General features: G+C 39.6%; 1 protein-coding gene across 2 annotated transcripts; it reads left to right on the top strand.

The window, feature by feature from the left end:
- The first annotated feature begins 375 nt into the window (after positions 1 to 375).
- rbbp6 (retinoblastoma binding protein 6) lies at positions 376 to 20,004 on the top strand. 2 transcript variants are annotated; one of them, XM_026917051.3, is made up of 17 exons: positions 376 to 1,789; positions 2,803 to 2,902; positions 3,607 to 3,643; positions 7,716 to 7,757; positions 10,769 to 10,857; positions 11,117 to 11,213; positions 11,523 to 11,662; positions 11,892 to 12,064; positions 12,307 to 12,410; positions 12,546 to 12,901; positions 13,188 to 13,257; positions 13,358 to 13,424; positions 13,790 to 13,844; positions 14,000 to 14,371; positions 14,570 to 14,665; positions 14,755 to 16,587; positions 17,976 to 20,004. In XM_026917051.3, exons 1-17 carry the CDS (start codon positions 1,624 to 1,626, stop codon positions 19,435 to 19,437), a joined length of 5,259 nt encoding a protein of 1,752 aa, XP_026772852.3. In that variant the 5' UTR covers positions 376 to 1,623; the 3' UTR covers positions 19,438 to 20,004. The 2 variants fall into 2 exon arrangements, with proteins under 2 accessions (XP_026772852.3, XP_026772851.3); XM_026917050.3 differs by having other exon boundaries at positions 11,520 to 11,662.
- Positions 20,005 to 20,304: the final 300 nt, after the last annotated feature.

The raw sequence follows: 20,304 nt of genomic DNA, 5'->3' as shown, positions 1-20,304 counted from the left end.
TTATATATAAATATATACATATTATGTGGGGTTGGGGGTCCGCAAGGGTCAGTATGCTAGGGGTCCATAGCTAAAAAAGGGTGAAAACCACTGATCTAAAGCAACGTAGTATATATACACAGCATGCTTCATTTAATGGTAAGAATGCTGCATTCGACCCGGAAGCAGAAAGTCGGAGCTCGTAAGTACTTCATTTTCGTCCTTCGTGCAGTCGAGCTACAAAATGGAGAAAACGTTGCGTTCGACTAGAACTCGTAATTCCCAACCTCCGACCCGGAAAACCAAAGAAAACTCCCCCTCAACACGAAATTCCTCCTCGGAAACTCGGGATAGTCTTCTCAACTACGAGTTCCTCTGAGTTCATGGAGTGACGTCAAATCAACATGTCTGTGCAGTGCATCAGAAGTAAACAACGTAGCACTTCTTACCTTTAAACGAGTTATGCTGTATATACGAGAGATTAGTCAACATACAGACATATTCGTTATTTATATCTACAACACTGAATACACAGTTTGCTGTTTTCAAGAGGAAAATATACATCACTCGTCGCTGTTAGCTGGCTAGCTTAATGCTAACAAAAGACGAACATGGCGACTCGAATGCACGGAGGTTGAAAATGACATCAATCCGAGTTCCGACTTCCCACTTCCGAGTTAGGTCGAGTGCAGCATTTGTTTACTGTTCATGCTTTGAACAGCCATGTTGATTTGATGTCACTTGTTGAACTCGTGGTGGAGAAGACTGTCCCGAGGAAAGAAAAAAAAAAGAAACGTCCCGAGTCGACGAGCAAGGTCGTTTTTTCCTAGGAGGAGGTCATAAATTTTGAGTTACGAGTTTAAGACGAGCGCGGCATTGGTCTCATATTTATGACGTAATGCCGTTGCCCCTGCGTTTCTCTTTGGTTAACCCCGTTGAGTGAACGGCCTGTTTAGCGAAACACGCACTCATACCTAAAATGTGTTTCTTTAAAATGTCTACAATGGCGCTTGGAACTCCTGCACAATTGGTTTAATTGTTGCAGGAACTAATACGAAGCTGGATATTGTATTTACTGTTCGTGTTTTGTTTTGTTTTCTTTCGTGTTTTAGACCGTTTCCATTTTAAGCTTGCTGCTAGTTTCCCTAGCCGCATTGCTTTAGGCCTCTCCCGCTTTGTTTTCTTCATAATTTTTGGATTTCACATTGGAGCGCCTCTGGAGCATTTAATCTTCAGTTAATTCTTGATCGGGACTGCGTTTTTTGCCTCTGACTTGGACTACCTTTGGAAATCTCTACATATGTAAAATCGTTGTTGAACGTGGACGTTGCGGTCTGACGCCGTGAAGCCTGTTCCGGCTTTCACACGGACCTTTTAATGAACACTGACCTCCCCATCACCGGACCCTTATTTCTCGTTGTAATCTCTTTAATTCCGGACTCATTGTAGTGTTTGGTAATCATTAACCGCCTGTGGATCCATCATGACATCCTGCGGGGTTTCTTTAGCTGCTCTTACCGCTGCTGTTGTTGGGCTATGGGCTGAATGGGGTTTGTTGGCCTTGGCATAGAGAGGAAAGGGAGAGTTAGCTCATTGTGTTGATAGTAGGTACTCTGATCTGACAGAAAAGCGTGTGTGTAAAAAATGTCTTGTGTTCATTACAAGTTTTCCTCTAAACTTAACTACGACACGGTGACTTTCGACGGGCTGCACATCACCGTGAGCGAGCTGAAGCGCCAGATCATGGGGCGAGAGAAGCTGAAGGCCGCCGACTGCGACCTCCAGATCACCAACGCCCAGACTAAAGAAGGTAAGATCAATCTCTCTCTCACTCACACACACACACACACACACACACCTGTGTTAACTGTCTCTGGTCTGGCCAGAAATCAAAGATACTTAATAGCAGTTATACAGAAGGTGAAAGGCTTCCAGGTTAGAACAGTAACGTCACTTTTAATAGGAGCTGCTGCTCATCTGTACAATTATCCCATCAGTCAATCATGGCAGCACATCAAACATGTTAATGTTCACATAAAAACATCAGAATGGGGGGAAAAAAACATGGTTGTTGGTACCACAGGTGCTGGTTTGACTTTTGCAGAAACCGAAATCTGAGATTTTCATGTACAACAGTCTGAGTTTGCATGCACAATGGTGCGAAAAACAAAACCCGCCTGGTGAGGGGCAGTTCTGCGAGCGGAGACCCCCAGGTGATGAGTGGGTTCAACGGAGACTCAGGGGTTCTGAACTGACAGGAATGTTACGGTAACTCGTAGATTTCCAAGAATACATTTTCCCCACTCTGGTGTTTGATGTGAACATTAACTGATGTGCTGCTGATAACTGGGTAATTGCACGAAGGTGTACAGGTGTTCTTATAATGTGCTCGGTGAGCGTACAGTGATTTCCCTAATGCTGAAAATCTGAGGGATTCGCATTTGCCCCAGATAATGTTATGAATGCATCATTAAATCATTTTATTTTACACTGGTTGGGCTCTAGACAACAGTATTTTTTATTTAAAAAAAACAAACAAACAAAAAAAACCCAGTTACAGTGGCATTTTGGCTTGGACTGGTCTGATTATTAAAAGTAATATTTGGCAGTCTGATCACCTCAGAAACTGTTGTCTGCTCTAAATTGTTGAATTTTTATTGTTATTAGGTAATGTATTGACCTATGTAGGTTAAAACCTTCATTTAATTGTTAAAATCTTTTGTTTTATTTCAGCTGTGACCATGTCATTGTGTGTTGTCCAGGCTTGTTATTAATTAGTTGTTTCTGTGTTGTCTTTGTGGTGTGTTTTTTTTTCTGCCCCAGAATACACTGATGATGGCGCTCTGATCCCCAAAAACTCATCCGTCATCATCAGACGAATACCAATCGGTGGTGTAAAGGCAGCCAGCAAAACATTTCTCATGTAAGTCAGCTTTTTTTTTACGTCTCACCATCGTTAATCCCAAACCTCAGGGTAGGGGTGTGCACTGGGGCTGCGTCTTGCGGGAGCGGGTGGTTTTTACCTTCTTGCTTGTAGTCAGATATGGAGCTCACAGGATAAAGAAAGTCTACGTTCATTAACACGAGACCGTATATGGTGCTTGAGTTATTGAGTTTAGTGCTTACGTTCATGTAGGTGCAGTCAATACTGGCTGTGGGAATGGGCAGGATTAGTCAAACTTTCTGCAGGAGAGGGTGGGATTAGTCAGAATTCCTTCAGGAGTGGGTGGGAATGGGATTAATAAACAGTCTTGTGCACACCTCTACCTCAGACTCGGGGTCATGTACACACTAAAGCACCAGAATGTACACTATCCAGACCATTGTGGGAAGTACAGTAGATATTTTTGGCTATCATTTAGGCAGCAATAGACAAGAAAAATACATATATATGCAAATTGGTAGATGGACAGATACAGACAGTTGGACTGATATGGAACGTTATATAGACACACAGGAAGGAAGGACCAATTCCATCTTGTGTGAATGATGCAGTACAGAGCACAGATAGACCTGCTGCAGAATTGCTCTCATTGCTTATGTCTTTGTGTCAGTTTATGTGTCCTTTTGTTTGTAGTAGTGCTTGTGTTGAGCTCCCCTCTGATTGTCATTGTGTTTGTGTTGCAGTGATCGATCTGAACCATCAGTTGGAACTTCAAAAGCCGTATGTAACACCAGCTCATTTATTCTAATCTTTCACACACGCACTACACACCATTTTTCTCTCACCCGCACGTGCCTTGTTCTTTCATGTCATGTGTTGTGCTGAGACTGGTAATTACATTGATCCCTGTGTATGGAGGTGTGTGCACTTGCTGCTGCACTGTACTGCACACTGAACACACTCTGGGGGTATACTGTACAGTTTGATGTACTGTCTGATCACACTGATCTTTATAAGATCTTAAAAAAGTCTGTCTGTTGTACTTTGTACAATCTGTCTTTCTGTTTTATGAATAAAATTTTTTTTTTATTTTCTTTTAAGTTCAGCAAACAGCTTCACTGTCTGTTTAAATAATTTATGCTAATTGTTATAACAGTTAATGATAATAGTAATGCTTAATATTATTGCTCAGGTGAAGGTACCTGATTGTCACTAATTTATTAAATGAAGTGTCCAACTCTCACTTGATAAGTATATTTAATAGTGCACTTTATGAAACACTTGTTTTCATGCACATTTTGAATGTTGGTGTAAACATTATGGTGTGGATAAACAGATGATGTGATGAACGGGGATTCTTTGGAATAAATAATGACGGAACGAGTGTGTGTTCCTGTCTCTCCATGACTGCGTCCTCAGTTACCGTCCTTAACGCGAGATGTTCTTGACTTTTGATCAGCGTGACAGTGTCTTATCTCAATACGAACAAAAAATGTTCAGCCGAATCCCAAATGATTTCCAACCCATTAATAATGCAGGCTACCTAGAGTGTAATGTAATGGCCCTGTACACCCTATGTAGTGCACCTAGTGAGATTCAGTCACAGAAAATGTGGAATGTTATATGTTAACTCGAGTAAGAATTCAGTGTAAAATTGCTTTTTACAAGTATTTAAATTGTAAAATTGCTTTTACAGTTTTTTTTTTTTTAAAGGCCACAGATGCTTGGCACATTTTATGCAAAATTTAAACTGAATTGCCAAACTTGAGAGATGTCGCTATTTTCAGTTTTCCTCACGTACTGTGTTTCTTTTTTCCCCCTGCCAGTTGACCTAACAGCGTTCACCATTTTCAGTCTTTTTTTTTTTTTTTTTTTTACACGTATATAACTAAAAACACTGTTGTGTTTTTGTTCTGAGGTTGTAATCTAATGATGTCACCCTCAGAAAGTGGACAGCACAAGAAAGCCACTGCTGCTGTTCACAAATAAAGCAGTTTTAGTTTCCCCATTCCCGAATTTATGCCCTTCTGTTATCACAGCGCTTCAGTGTATTCATTATGGAAACTTGCATCTCAATAATGATAAAATGTGATTAGTTGTGCCACCTATAGTCCAGACTATGAAAAGATGGCATGTAAAACGAAGTAATTCGCTGAACCCAAGAAGCCAGTTTAATCACTGTGCTGAGTAACTAAAGGCAGACCAGATCTTGCTGATTATTCCATGACTTGATGTTAAATGGCTGGCTTCTTGTGTTTGGATCAGCCCAGTCCGGTAGCTCTTCACCCCTGGTATTTTTCCTGTGTCTCTAATGCATTTTACCTGACCACGTGTGATCAGTCATATTTCGTCAGTAGCAGAGTTTTCCAATTTGCCAAAAACAGCTTGATGTCACTTCAGATTCAGGCACCATCATACTAGCCAATACCCAACAAAAACTAAATCGAAATGTTTTAGTCATCAGACGTCATTTCCCAAAGAAGACAACTGGCTGCTTTGATTGGTCGATAAAAGCATACTCGTACTGTAATCATTTTAGCAATTCCACAAAGAAAGTACAGACTGAAATAAAATGTGAATTAAAGAGAGAGTGCCAGCATGCACTGTTCGAGTTCGAGGAGGAAAAAAACATGAAGAAGCTGAGCTATTTCATCAATGTGTTTTTTGCATGTATTGTCAATTAACGTGTGTAGTTTTGAGAATAAATAACTAAATCACTGATATAAATAGCCTACATTCATACAGCAAATGGAGCTTATTTTGAGAACAGTAAAGATGACAAGAGACTTTGCATGGCCCGTATATGTTCTAATATAGCAGTTCATGTAATTTATGCAAAATGCCCAAGCTGCAAAAAAAAAAAATATATATATATATATATATATCAACCTATTACGTGTCTCACAGGCGTGTCTTGTTCATTTAATAAAAATTCATAAATAGCTTGATTCAGCATGAAAACTGTGAACATGACAGCACTGGTGACTAGCCGGTCCTAAAAAAAAAAAAAGAAAAGAAAACTTATTCCTTCTTATCTTTTATGAAACCATTTATTACCTAAATTTGTCGTCAGTTGTTTTACCAACACTCAGCAGGTAGTTAAGTATGATTAACCTTATCAACAGCTTACCAGGATAACAGCAAATTATCAGGATTGCCCAAGAATTAGGAAAGATGTAATTTATTTCAAAGAAGTCTTGCTAGAGTTAATGTTTAATTTTCTCCATTCTTCAGTGTTCAGATATTCCCAAATGTGCAACTTCACACAAACCTGACTTTTTTGTCCATCTTGTGGCTTCTTCTGCATCTAGATATTCTCCACCACAGAATCATTTGGCAAAAGAGCTAAATCAATCCGTCTGAGTTTCGAATGAATTTTGTTGAATTTTGGGTTTGTGTATATATGAAATTGGGGTGTGTGTGTGTGTGTATAATACATTATACACACACACACGCGCACATATATACATAAATACTATAATTATATATATATTTAAAACATTATATATAATGTTTTAAATTCATATACTATTGTATGTATGTATATGTGAGTGTGTGTGTGTGTCTGTATATATATGTATATGTAGTAAGTACGCCACTACAGATGCGAATGTATTCGTAATTAGAGACAATGGACTTAGAAAGAATTCTAATTTATTAATGTTGGTACCAATTAACATGAAGTTTGTTTACAAGGTTTTAACTGTTTAGCAGAAGTTGCTCCCTTTAGCTTAGCAAAGAGGTCAAATGATCTGCAGTTATTTGACTCAAAATGACAAATTGCAAAAATTAAGCATTTTCCATTAATTACTAACCCAGTGCTTACCCTTATAATGCTCACACACGTGGATTTTGTAAAGGAGGTCATACAGTTTGTATGAGCTGTTGATCTTTTAAACATTAGTACCAATTAGGGTTGGTATTTACACTGCTTTCTTTTTTTTTTTTTTTTTTTTCCGTTCTTTTTTGGATCTTGTATTTTGGGGGGTGGGATGTATTTTTACACAGTATTTTTTATTGTTAAAGCTTTAGATGCTGTTGATCTTATAATCAACTCTGTGAAGGATAAGTATGCCGCATTATGTACAGTAATGCATCTAGCATTGTTTTGAACTTATTGACATCATGACATTGATATTTTAATTTATATTTTTTCTATTACTGGATTGAGCTGTGCTTGTTTCCATGGTAACTGTACCTGGTCTTTTCTTGTGTATGATGACACTTGTCAGTCACATTTGTGTAAATGTTGAATTTTTTGCAATTATTTATTCTAATTTAAATGTTATGTTTATTCTGTGTCATGATCAAGTGATTTTTATAATTTGCTACACTTGAACAAAATGGCTAACCGTAAAAATCTCATCTACCATTATTTTTATTAAATCGTCTGTGTTCCAGTTTGCAATGGTGTCTCATCAGTGCCACTCATTTTTATTTCCGACTAAAGTAAGTGTTGTTTGTATGATGCTGAACAACGTTGAGCTTTATCAATAAAATGCCTGCGTTTTAAAATGTTATAACATCATTCATACGGCCTCGTGTTTTCACTTTTGTCCTGAACTTGCGCCAAACGAAGATCTGTACATTACGGTAAAGTCAGCTGTGGCATTCTTAACATTTTCAGCATGTTTTGACCGAAGACGTGGCGCTAATTCAACTAGCGAGGACGAAGCACTTTTGTAAAATGGTTTAAAAGAAGTTTATGTATATGTATGTTTAAAATTTGCGCTTCCTTTGTATCGAATACAAGTTTGTATTTTAATATGTCGTGACTCAGTTTGGAGCCATTGCATTGTCTGATGTCATTGCAATATAATTTCTTGTCCAATATTTTGTTTTTCATAAACAGATTGATGATTCTCCCTCCATTTCTCTGGCCCAGCTCTCTAAGGTACATTTAATATGTTTATTTAATCGTGTGTAAAAGTAGTGCATGTCAGTGTAGCTTCTTTTAAATCACAATATTCTGTTGTTGAAAAAAGACATGTTTAAAATAAACATAGTTTCTGATTTTGTCATTTGGTATGTTTTATGTGGTATTGCATTGAATCTTTTACAGATTCTGGAATAACGTAGGAAAAATGGGTTGAATTTAAAAAAAAAAAAAAAAAAAAGTCAAATAAGTATTGTCTTGAGGTGAAATAGTGTTTATCATCATGTTCTAATTCACTTTTCTTTAAACTTGTTTAAAATAACCACAGTAATACTATCGTTTATTGAATATTCAAGATTCAAAGAGCTTTATTAATCCCAGGGGGAAATTGCTGGGATAATAAAGTTCTTCTTTGAATATCGTGATACATATGGTATAACTGATTATTGGCAAATGCCCGTCATGATTGATGAGTTATCAGTAACGCACACAGTTTGGGCTACTGCAGAAATCCCGTGGTTTGTCTTTCCACATTTTTTACACACATCAAGGGTTTATATGTAATTACCAACTTTTCTGCATGCGTGTTTGATGTTTGACTGTCAAGCAAAGACAGATTTGCTTAGATTTAGATTAGATTTTTGTGTTGGTATTATCTTTCTGAAGGTTTTTAGTTAAATCATTTTGAGTGTGAGTCTAGGTGACTCGAATGGTGTTACAAACTTTAAAGACGTTTTTCTGCTCAGCTTTATCTTGATGGGAAATGTCCCAATGTTTAACCTCGTAAGACTGATATGACCTAAGGGTTTGGAGGTTTAGTGTATATATATATTTTTGTTTATTCATACTTAATTCTGAATTTAATGTGGAACGTACATGAAACAAGGTCCTCTTATTACTTACGTTATAGCAGCAACAGTCATTCCCTCACCAGCCTCTCTTTTTATTTTATCTCTGTTGAAGTTAATTAAAAAAATTTGCAGCTTGTCATGTTACAGAGAAGCCACAAAGTCATCTGTTCTGAAGATTTTCTCATGTTGAAAAATTAAAGGAACAGCTTTATCTCTGACTCTAACAAAGTACTGACACTGGAGACTCCTTCCAAAAATGCTAAATATACCTTTCCTCACAGGAAACTCCATATCAGTAATGACATGTTTTTAATGCATTTATGGAGCGTCTGCCATACAAGTCTGTCTGTAAGTTATTACAGAGACATAACGTATTATTATAAACCTGTGATTTGCCTCGCAGCCAGAACTACTGTAAAATCTGCTCTTATAGAAGATGACGAATAGTTAGATAATCAGATCCTTCTTTCTGTTCAGAAATGGTTTGTTGTGATGCCGCTCAGATCTGATACTGTGTCAAATTGGAACAAACTGTTTCTGTGTGTGGAAGGATCCGAGACAACTATTATGTACTTAGAACACTGTACTCATCGTTGTACACCTCCAGACCTTCATGTCACGCGGCCTTATCGAGATTTGGCAAAATAAATGAGCAGAGAAACGAATGACTCTAAAACAAACAAGCTTTGACTCATGTTTATTAGTTATAACAACTCATTTGTCATTTAAGATTATATGTTAATGCTATAATTATGAATTGCAGCCTGGGGACTCTGTAATTGTGATTATTAATATAAAGTGTGTGAGCCATGAGAATGCTTGGTGCTGTAAAGAGGATGCTCTCTGTCTTGCTTTATCGCTGTGGAAGGGAGTGCACAAAAGCCTTTTATTTTTTCCCAATATAATAAAGAACTGAATTTATCCATACTGGATTTTTCTTTCTTTGAAGCCACTTTCCAACTTCGAAGCCCCTCTGAAGTTTTTTTGTTTTGTTTTTTTGGTTTTTTTTTTTGAAACATGGACTGTTTTATTGTGAAGATATCTCAGATATGGACTTTATAATGGCAACAACCATAAAGCGCATTTTTCCAGTATGATCGATCTTTTCTTATTTTTTAAGTTTATTATTTTTTGAATATACAGAATGTAAGTGCTGATTCTTGAAATTAAGCTGTTTGATTTTGTCTAGATATGTACTGTTATACAATTTCATATCATGATTCCTACCCCAAACTTTTTAGTCCACTTAAGTCAACCTCGGCTATGGGTCAATTGTGTCATCACTCCTGGCACAACACAATGCTCTCAGCCTCGATTCAAATTCAGATAGTTGCTTAACTCTGTTTAAAAAGACTAACAGTATAGCTAACTAGAAAACTGGATGATCTAGCTGGATCATCTATAATGCTAGCTAGTGCATTACACACCGTGCTCGTTAGGTCATGTTACCTTAGCTTGCTAAATGTAAGCATGGTAGTAATGTCTCTTTGGTAATATAACCCAAATGTTGCTGAGACTCATTGTGTCATTTGATCTCAAAGTTGTAGTGCACTTTTTCAAGATTGTTTTCTACTATAGAAACGTGTGCCGTAATTGCAGTAAATTATAGAATTTATAAAAAGATCATCAGCACTACTTAGATATTTTATGTAGCAACATATTTCAAAGTATAACAATGATCAGCTCATGTAACCAGTGGTGCTAGATAACAGCAAAGTGTAGAACCTGCATCATGCTGAACTGTGCATGCGCAAATGATTGAAATATTTTGGTAATATAACAAAGCAGGTCTTTTTAGATCGTGGAAACTAAAGTGTGTGGTGACATATTATGTGTAAATCTTAAAAACTCAGAATAACATGCAAGTCATTTTTCATATATTTTTCAAATCTCATTTGCAACTCTTTTAGTTAGTGATGAAATGCTGCACATGTATTTGTGAATTTATTGGATTACTAATTTGTTGTAAAGCTCTGAAAAGGAAAATGTTAATATTTTATCATTTGGGGCTTACAGTACTCCCTGTCAGAGATTTATCCAGCATTTTTAAACAAATAAAGCAATGGAGAAGCTTCTCTTTACAGCTTGAAGGATCTCTGGGCTCTCCTTAACTAGTTATATTTTAAATTTGCATTATTAACGTGTCATCATTTGAAAACGTTATTGCCTGTTGAACAGACGGCGAATCTGGCAGAGGCGAACGCCTCAGAGGAAGACAAAATCAAAGCAATGATGTCACAGTCCAATCATGAATACGACCCCATTCAGTAAGTATTAACCATTACATATATTACTTGTTCTCCAAGATATGATTATTGAAATATACTGTCCTATTAATTAGCACTCTTCCACCTTTTTTGTGATGATCCCAGCTTAAAGAGACTCTGCTATCCCTTCTTCCTTCCTTTCATCCTGCCATCACTTTCATAATCTTCCAAGCCACAGTATTTCCTTTGGGAAAGTGGTTTAGTTAAACTTAATTAGTTGAAAGGAATTTGTTTTACTTTGAGATTTTTCTCTCCTCAGTTACACAAAGAAGCTGGTGGGCCCTCCTCCTCCAAATTACACCTGCTTTCGCTGTGGGAAGAGTGGACACTACATTCGAAACTGCCCAACCAATGGGGTAACTGGGTTTTTATTAATATTAATAATAGTAATATTAATAATAGTTGTAGTTTGCAACCTTTCATACAGATCAAAATCCAAAAAAGGGACTGTGCTTGTTTTTTTTTATAAATAGGAAGAGCAAGTGAAAAAGTTGTAATATTTTTAGAAAGCAAGTCAACTAATATTTAATTTAAATTAATTCCCATTTAATATGACACTTAAAAAATCTGAAGTATTTTTGTGGCTAGTGCCACAAAATATTAATAAAAATTATGTTTAAAAAAATTTCCCTAATCGTAATTGGACCTGACTGTTGTGTTAGCAGGATAAAAGTTTTGAGGCGCCTCAGCGGATTAAAAAGAGCACAGGGATTCCTCGCAGCTTCATGATGGAAGTGGACGATCCAAATATTAAAGGTGCCATGCTGACCAACACAGGCACTTACGCCATTCCCACCATTGACGCGTAAGGACAAACTCTCTAAACATTACACTAGGCCTGTGTAGTCCACTGCTGATTGTTGGTTACACAATGTGTAAGATATATAACATGCACAATATTCTACTATCCAAACTAGAGTGTGACCAATGATCAGCACATGCTAGTCCATAGTGTTCCTCCTCTGATGCCTAGTCCTTAGTATTTTGTAACTGTGTTCAAAATATTTGCCCTTGCAATATTTGTGCTTTAACAGTGAAGCTTATGCAATTGGAAAGAAGGAGAAGCCACCCTTTGTCCCTCAGGAACAGTCTTCCTCCTCTGATGATGAAGATCCCGTTCCAGATGAGCTGCTCTGTCTGATCTGTAAAGACCTCATGACGGATGCAGTTGTGATTCCCTGCTGCGGAAACAGCTACTGTGATGAATGTGAGTCAGAACAATCACGGTTTCTCATTTTCTTGCTTTACGCTATGTGAGGATTTCACTTCATCATTGTAGGTCTTGGAAGAAAAAAGATATTACTGTGTACTGAGTATTGTTAACACAACAGTAGGTAGGGGAGTGTTACTGTACTGAGTTTGTAGAAGTTACAGAGATTTCATACCCATCAAAGAACCACTTATTCAGTAGTGGTATATAAATTCTTATCATGTTCACTGTCTCCACAGGTATTCGAACAAGTCTGCTGGAGTCAGAGGAACACGTTTGTCCCACCTGCAACCAGTCTGAAGTTTCACCTGATGCTTTAATTGCCAACAAATTCCTACGTCAAGTAAGAATGTATAAGATGTGGATGGAAAGGCTAGCATTTTAGATGCATCTAAAATCGAATTAGCTCTTGTAACATGGTTGCGTAACATCTGTATCTATATACACTTACAACAAAGTTCAACTTTCAATTGTCCAGGCTGTGAACAACTTCAGGAATGAAACGGGCTACACCAAGAGAATTCGCAAAGCTGCCGCTCAGAGTTCTGTCCCGACTCCCCAGCCTCAGCCCCGCGTCCAGCGCCCTGTTCAGCCCCTCAAACTTCTAAATTCCCGCCAGCAGGATCCGCTACGCACTAACACACCGCCCCAGAACCCACCTGCTGCTGTAGCCCCACCCCCTGCCGTTACACCACCCACTGCTGTCACTCAGCAGTCCTCGGCGACGCCCCCTGAGGTTGATGCTTCAACTGTGGCTGGGAACAGTAGTGGCCCCCCCACAGTGGCTCTTTCTCCCCCACAGCAGCCCAAGCAGGATGATGCTGTCATGCCTAAGTAAGCTACAGTTTAGCTGTATTTAGCTGCATTGTTGCTTAATATTGCTGTTTTTCAGCACTGGTGCTAAATTTTAGTGTATTTGGACAATGTCCTGCAATATTGTTTATATATTTCTGAATTGTTTGCCAAGTTCAGCAACATTATTGCTGTATATTGTGGCAATATTGTTAAATTCTGTTACTCTCATATGAATAACATAACAGATTAAATAATTTAAAGTTGAAAGATTTGGTTTTATTGCTTTCTGTGTATTTGATGCAGAGTATTTGTTTTTTCCCCACAGAGAGCCAGAAACACAACCAACATCTGCGGTTTTATCTGACAGTCTGCTTCCTACTCCAGTTATTCCAAAAGTATTGCAAATGCTCATGGGTTCACAGTCTGACATTTAAAATTTAATAAGGCCGTTTTATATGTACATCAGAGACATTCTTTGTTGTTTCTTTTTCTTAGGGGCACCACGTTCCAGTGATCAGCCAGCCGCATGTGCACACGCTTCCTCTCCCCATTCCCAGATCAGGTGAGGCTTTGTACATCTATATACACAGCACAACACAGACATAGCATCTGACCGGGTCTTATTGATTGATCGTTTGGCCAATAAAATCAGATTTATCAGGGTCAGCGGAAATGCTGATAAATTGTGATATTTCTTTGTGTTCTTTAAGTACTGAAAGTAAATTTCTTTAAATGTTCTACAGGCAAACCGATTACATTGATTATAATGTGTACGTTAGCATACTGAAAATCTGAAAGTAACTGTGCCTTGAAGATGAATAATAAAAGATACTGGAAATAATTTGTGATAGCTTATTTTCTGTGGAGACTTCTGTCTGTTTGCTGTCTGTTTTCTGATTCTGACATGCTGAATAATTTAATTCTTAGGACCATTGAGGCCTGGTGCCCCAAGAATGCCGGCAACCCGGCCTGCATGGGATCCGTGAGTATTGTTGCTTGTTACAGCAGTTTTTGCTTAGTATTTTTAACGTTAGAAAGCTGAATGTGTCTGGCAAAATTATCTTGTGTAAATAATAAAGTACTCAAAGTAAACAAATTCTAAAAAGCTATAGAAAATGGTTATGCTCATTTTTTTAGGTCCTCAGCCCGAGGCCGGCCCCTCCCTAATGATCGGCACCCGAGGACACCGGTTCCTCCAGTGCAGCCTCCTCCTGTTGCTCCGACCCTTTATCCACCCTCTCTTTTCCCTCCCCCTCAGCATACTATGCCCCACCCACCTGGTGTCGTGCCCCCACAGTACCCAATGCAGTTCCCTCAGGGGCAACAACCTGCCCCCCCTTACAACATGCCTCCCCCAGGTTACCCGCCTGCCCCAGCAAATGTACCTAGTCCCTGGGCACCGCCAGGGACTCAGCCCCCACTCACAAACCCCCCAGTACCCCCAATACCATCAGCACATTTTCTCTCCAAGGAGGAGTTCTATAGACAACAGCGTCGATTGAAGGAAGAGTATGTAAACTGTAACTTTTTTAAGCTATTTCTAAATTTGTTAAGTTGCGAGTGATGACTTTTGCTTTGAACTCATAATATACCTTATTAATATTTTGAAATGTAGACATCATATGTTTGCTCTACTTCATTTAGTAGTCTAGTTTTATTTCCCTCCTTGTTTTTGAATAAATCATTCCCTTATTGATTTCCTGTTAGGGAGAAGTCCAAACTTGAGGAGTTTACCAATGACTTTGCCAAAGAGTTGTTGGAGTACAGAAAGATCCAGAAGGAGAGAAGACGGTCCTATTCCAGGTATGTATTTTCTAACCAAAGGTTTTTCCAACTGAAGATCAATTGAAGTGAGACTCGATAATGACAGTGTGCTGTTATTTTCCTTACAGGTCAAAGTCTCCATATCGCTCCTCCTACAGTGGCTCATCCTACTCTTACTCAAAGTCCAGATCCCGTTCTCGATCTCCACGTTCCTATTCACGTTCCTTATCACGATCTCGCTCTAGATCACGTTCCCGCTCTCGTTCACGATCCCGTTCTCGTTCCTACTCTCCATACTCCCGAAGAGGCAGAGGTCGTAGCCGCAGTTATCGTTCTAGATCCCGCACACCTCCATACCATCGTTCCCGAACACGCTCTCCTTCATATAGAGGGAGGGATGGAGGAGGAGTGAGTGGAGGAATCTATCGCTCTCGCTCAAGGTCACCAATTTATAGGACCCACAGTCCTGGCAAGAAACTGCCTTCAGCTTCTCAGGTAGAGGACCGCAAATATGGAGGAAGGTACAGAGAGATTCCTCCATATGACGCCAAAGCTTACTATGGCCGAGTGTTTGATCAAAACGACCCCTATGAAAGGGAAAGGTATCGAGAGTGGGAGAGAGAGTACAGAGAGTGGTATGAGAAGTATTTCAAGAATTACGAGGGGCCACAAGGTGGCCAGATCAGAGGTCGTGGTCCAGGTGGACGAGATACCTATTCTCCCGAACGTTTCGCACCTCACAGGCCCAGAGACAACTCGCCGTATGGCAGGGGGCGCCGGGAGGACTATCCACCACACGGCGTCCCACCAAGAAATCGCCCATTGACTTATCAGGAAAGGTGCGCAGAAAAGTATGGCCATCTTCATGTCAACAATATGGCAGTTGGACGAGGAATAAACAAAGAAAGCCTGAAACCCACCAAAGAGCGAGAGCCAACCACAAGCACTGCTGTGGACTCTAAGGGTCTGAAACACAAGAAACATAGGAAAAAAAGGAAAGGGGAAGAGGGAGACATATTTAGTCATTCCGACTCGATGGACGAATCCAAGAAAGACGAACGGAAGGGAGACTCAATGCTGATGAACTCGAGTCGTGATGATGCCACACCCGTCAGGGATGAGCCCATGGATAGCACCTCTGTGCCCTATAAGAGTGCTTCAGATAAGGAGAAAAAAGAGAAAACCAAAAGCAAGACTGAAAAAGTTAAACGCAAGGCTGAGAGTGGTACACAAAAGAAAGAAGCTCCAGCAAAAAGCACCAAGCCTGCCAGAGAAAAGGAGGCCGATGCAGGGCGGGAAAGGGTTGTTTCCACTGAACCAGCCATTAAAAGGATCAAAGAAGATCCTTCTCAGAAGACTGATGTAAGCAAACCCCATAGTTCTGAGAAACTCATGCTTCCTCGCAAATTGATGCAGTCTAGACCGGTCAAGCAACATCAAGAGCAGAAAGCAGTCAAAGATGAACCTAAAGTGAAAAAAGAACCAGTCAAAGACTTGACTAAAGTTGAGAAACCTCCTGCTAAAGATGGAAAGCCCAAGTTGGAAAAGCCCATCAAAACTGATGAGAAACCCATCAACAAAGTAAGCGAGATGAAGATGGAGAAAAGAAAACGAAAGGAGGAAAAGCCACTTGTGAAGGAGCCAGAGTTTATGCCAAACAAATCTCCAAGGGCGGAAGTTGCTGAGATGGCCAACGTTTCACCCAAGCCGAAGGCTGAGAACGAGAAGCCAGTACAGAAGGAGAAGCCTGCCATTCCTTCCCTGATGGACATTAAACCTGAACCTGTTAGAAAGATCAAGCTCAATCGTGAGATTGGAAAGAGGATTGGGAGTACTGAGCGACCTTCTTCAGAGGAATCTGGTGCTGGGAAGAACAAACTAGACCAGAAGTCAAAGGTCAAGCTACGACGCCAGGTGCATGGCACAGACCGTTCTGGATCCACGTTGGTTGATTACACCAGGTAAGATGAACCAGTTTCTTGTACAGTAGTTCTATAAATTATAGACATGTGCTCAATGTTTATGAAAATTAGTCTGGTTTTATTGCAGTACAGTTAAGATAGATGGTTTTATTAATTTGTTTGTTTATTTTCAAGGCATGTACATCATTTGAGAGGAACTGTGTCATGCCATTAAGCACAGCATAGTTGTTGGTGCCAGACAGACTAGCCTGAGTATTTCAGAAACTGCTGATCTCCTGGGATTTTCATGCACAACAGTCTCTGGATTTTATACAGAATGGTGCAACAAACGAAACATCCAGTAAGTGGCAGTTCTGCAGATGGAAACGCCTTGTTGATATGAGAAGCCAGAGAAGAACGGCCTGACTGGTTTGAGCTGACATAAAGGCTACGGTAACTCAAATAACTAGGCAATGTTTTACCAATCTTCAACTGTCCAGATTCTGTGAGCCTTTGCCAACTGTAGCCTCAGATTCCTGTTCTTGGTTCACCACTTTATACAACAGTGGTAAACAGAAAAGCATCTCTGATTGTACATCACATTAAACTTTGAAGTGGATGGGCTACAACAGCAGAAGACCACATCGGGTTCCGCTCCTGTCACCCAAGAACAGGAATCTGTTCAATGCCTTCTTGTCAGCTTGAAACAGTCTGGCCGCTTTCCCTTTGACCTCTGTATTGAACAAAGTGTTTTTCGCCCTCAGAACTGCTGCTCACTTGATGATGTTTGTTTTTCACACCATTCTGTGAAAACTCTAGAGACTGTTGTGTGTGAAAATCCCGACAGAGCAGCAGTTTCTGAAATACTCAAACCAGCTCATCCAGCACCAACAACCATGCCACAGTCCAAGTCACTGAGATCATGTTTTTTTCCCCAGGCTGTCTGATGTGAACATTATATCACCAACTCCCCTTAAATGCGTTAATTTATGTGAAAGCTACATTCTAAATGCATAAATGGACTGAACATACACCACCAAAAAAAAAAAAACAGACAAACTTACACAAAACAGCCCATAATGTATTGGGGTAAAATCAATATAAAGGGTGTCCAAACAATCAGGAACCATAAAACTACATATACTTAATTTTGTATTTGTTATTTACAACATATGTTTTACATGTTCAGCCTTGTGCTCTATGCATTTTTTCAGCAGATGTATTTTGGTGTTTTGCGGGTTTTGCTCAACAGATCGACATGTCTGTTCAACATATTCCCATGGGTTCCTGACTTTAAGGACACCCTGTAGTTTGCAGAATTATTTACAAATAAAAGTGTTGATTACATAGTTATTCACTCCTGACACACCTACTCTACCTCATCATATGTAAAATAATGAAATTTTGCATGTGGACATTATGTATTAAAGTCCATCGTGTCTTGACAGCACCAGCTCGACTGGCGGAAGTCCCATCAAAAGGCATGAGGAGAAACCAGACCTGAAGAAGACTGTTGTGAAAACGCTGGAGGAATACACCAATGACAGTTCAACACCTGCTGAGGATGAAATAGTTATGATCCAGGTACCTCGCTCCAAATGGGAGAAGGAAGATTCTGAGGAGGATGAATCCAAGGTCACAAATGCCTCTTCTGGAAATGGCAACGCTTCCGCTGCTAACTCTGCTGCTCTTGGTGCTTCGAAATCTAGCGACAAAGAGGTTAATAAAACACTCCATGCCTTTAAAGATGTTCATCCTGAGGCTAAACCAACCAAGGATCTGTCAAGTGATAAGGAGAAAGACAGTGAGTGGGAAAGGGAGCGTGATAGAGGCAAAGAACGAGACAGAAGCAACTTTGATCGCGATGTCTCAGACAGAAAGAAACCTGGTTCGTTAAATCAGGACCGAGAGCGAGTGCAGGAGAGAGGAAGTGACCATGGAAGCGAGAGAAGCTCCTCATCTCAATCCTCCAGAGACAGGCTAACTGATAGGACTGCATCAACATCCAGGAAGCCATCAAGTAGGGAAAATAATGCAGGTCTCGCTGACAAAAAACAGGACCATCGCAGCAGCACAAAAGACCAGACAGATTTCCGGCAGAGAGACACGAAATCAAGAGAACAGCTCAGGAAGAAGGACTCGCCACCTCCACCCTCAAAAATCCCCACAGACACTACTAAAAGGATGCCTGCTGCATCCCAGGAGTCCAAAATGTCTGAAAATAGTCCTTCCACAGACAGGAAGGTATTGTCTCGAGAGTCCAAAAGGGCTTCCTCTGAGGACTCCAAAGCAGACAAGGTGGTACACAGAGAAGGAACAAGGCACTCTGATAATCGGATAGCAAAGGACAAGGAGCAACACAGAGTGAACCAAAGTACCACACTGACAGAGACCAAGAGTGACGCTGAGAGAAGCGACGCTCGAGTAAAGCCTCCTTCAGCCCGTTCCATGCGTCTGTCCTCAGACTTGACACGGGAGACAGATGAGGCTGCCTTCGTTCCAGACTACAGTGAGAGTGACAGCGAAGCATCAGATCCAGATAACAAGGCAGAGCTTAAGGAGAAGGGACAGGAAAGCAGTGTAAGTCCTGTCCACAGCAGGAGCGCTAGCCCCACTGGAAGCCATGCCCACAGCAGCAGCCCAAGCTCACCAGGCAGTCAGGACAGCAAGAAAAAGAAGAAAGATAAGAAGGATAAGAAGGAAAAGAAAAAGCACAAAAAACACAAGAAACACAAAAAACACAAGAAGCATGCAGGCAACGAATCAGAGTCTGATGCCAAGGGACAAAAACACAAGCATAAGAAAAAGAAATCAAAAAAGAGTAAGGACAAGGACAAGGAGGAGAAAGAAAAAGATAAGGACGAGAAAGACAACAGGACAAAGGATGAACAAAACGAAGCACCTGTTTAAGACCTTGAGACTTCATGCGAGTTGTTTTATAAAGCTCGATGGTACAGCAAATAAAGACTTTTCTGCATATTATAAAGACTACTGTTCAAGCTGATTACTTTGTTCATGTTCCATAGAAATTAATGATTTAACCATGCTAAACTCTGCCACATGAAAAGAGGAGCCTCCTATAACAATGAAGGCTGATGTAATAATTTGCTCTGAATTTTTGATGCATATTTTGGATCTGTTCGTTGTTTTCTGATGGTTTTTGGCGTTAACTCTGTAGAGGCTGTAAAACAGGCACTTTAGATATGTGAACATAAATGTGCCCTTTTTACATCTCCCTTTTATTCCTGTAATTGGAGGAATTATGATGGTATGATAAATATTGTTACTGTTCCAACTGGATATAGCATGGGCGGTGGGCACAGCATGTAATGATCTGCTTCAGAGATGTTTGCACTGTGAATATTTTCCTCTACTCTTGAGTTTTTATTTTACATCACATTCTCATGATGGTTAATTTAAATTACCAGTTGAAAAGGTTTTGTTTAAGATAATAAAATGGAGCAAAATTTCAAGTAATTTGTCCCCATTGTCCAGTTATTTTGAATACAGTGATATCTGCAGTTATATTAAAGATATATATATATATATAAAAAAAGACTATATTCTAATATTGACTTTAAATTTCTGTATATACTGATTTAAGTGAGTTGAATGAAGTTTTATAGAAGTGTTAGATAAGGAATGAGTCATCACCGTAGACTTCAGGAACACAATCGACAGTTTCTTTTTTTAAATGGTGGATGGAGCCGAAACTGACGAAGACCTAGAGGATGATTAACACACAGGGCATGGAAAAAGAGCTGTACGTGTCTTCCA

This window comes from Pangasianodon hypophthalmus, chromosome 13, assembly GCF_027358585.1.
Source record: "Pangasianodon hypophthalmus isolate fPanHyp1 chromosome 13, fPanHyp1.pri, whole genome shotgun sequence".
Lineage (NCBI taxonomy): Eukaryota > Metazoa > Chordata > Actinopteri > Siluriformes > Pangasiidae > Pangasianodon > Pangasianodon hypophthalmus.
This window is presented reverse-complemented; position numbering and strand designations above follow the sequence as displayed.

Bases quoted from the DNA above. Each gene is read 5' to 3' on its own strand.
- rbbp6 (XM_026917050.3), top strand. From the start codon at position 1,624: ATGTCTTGTGTTCATTACAAGTTTTCCTCTAAACTTAACTACGACACG. The intron at 11,214-11,519 runs GTAACTGGGTTT...CTGTTGTGTTAG, and splicing joins GAAACTGCCCAACCAATGGG to CAGGATAAAAGTTTTGAGGC. The intron at 14,372-14,569 runs GTATGTAAACTG...ATTTCCTGTTAG, and splicing joins CAGCGTCGATTGAAGGAAGA to GGAGAAGTCCAAACTTGAGG.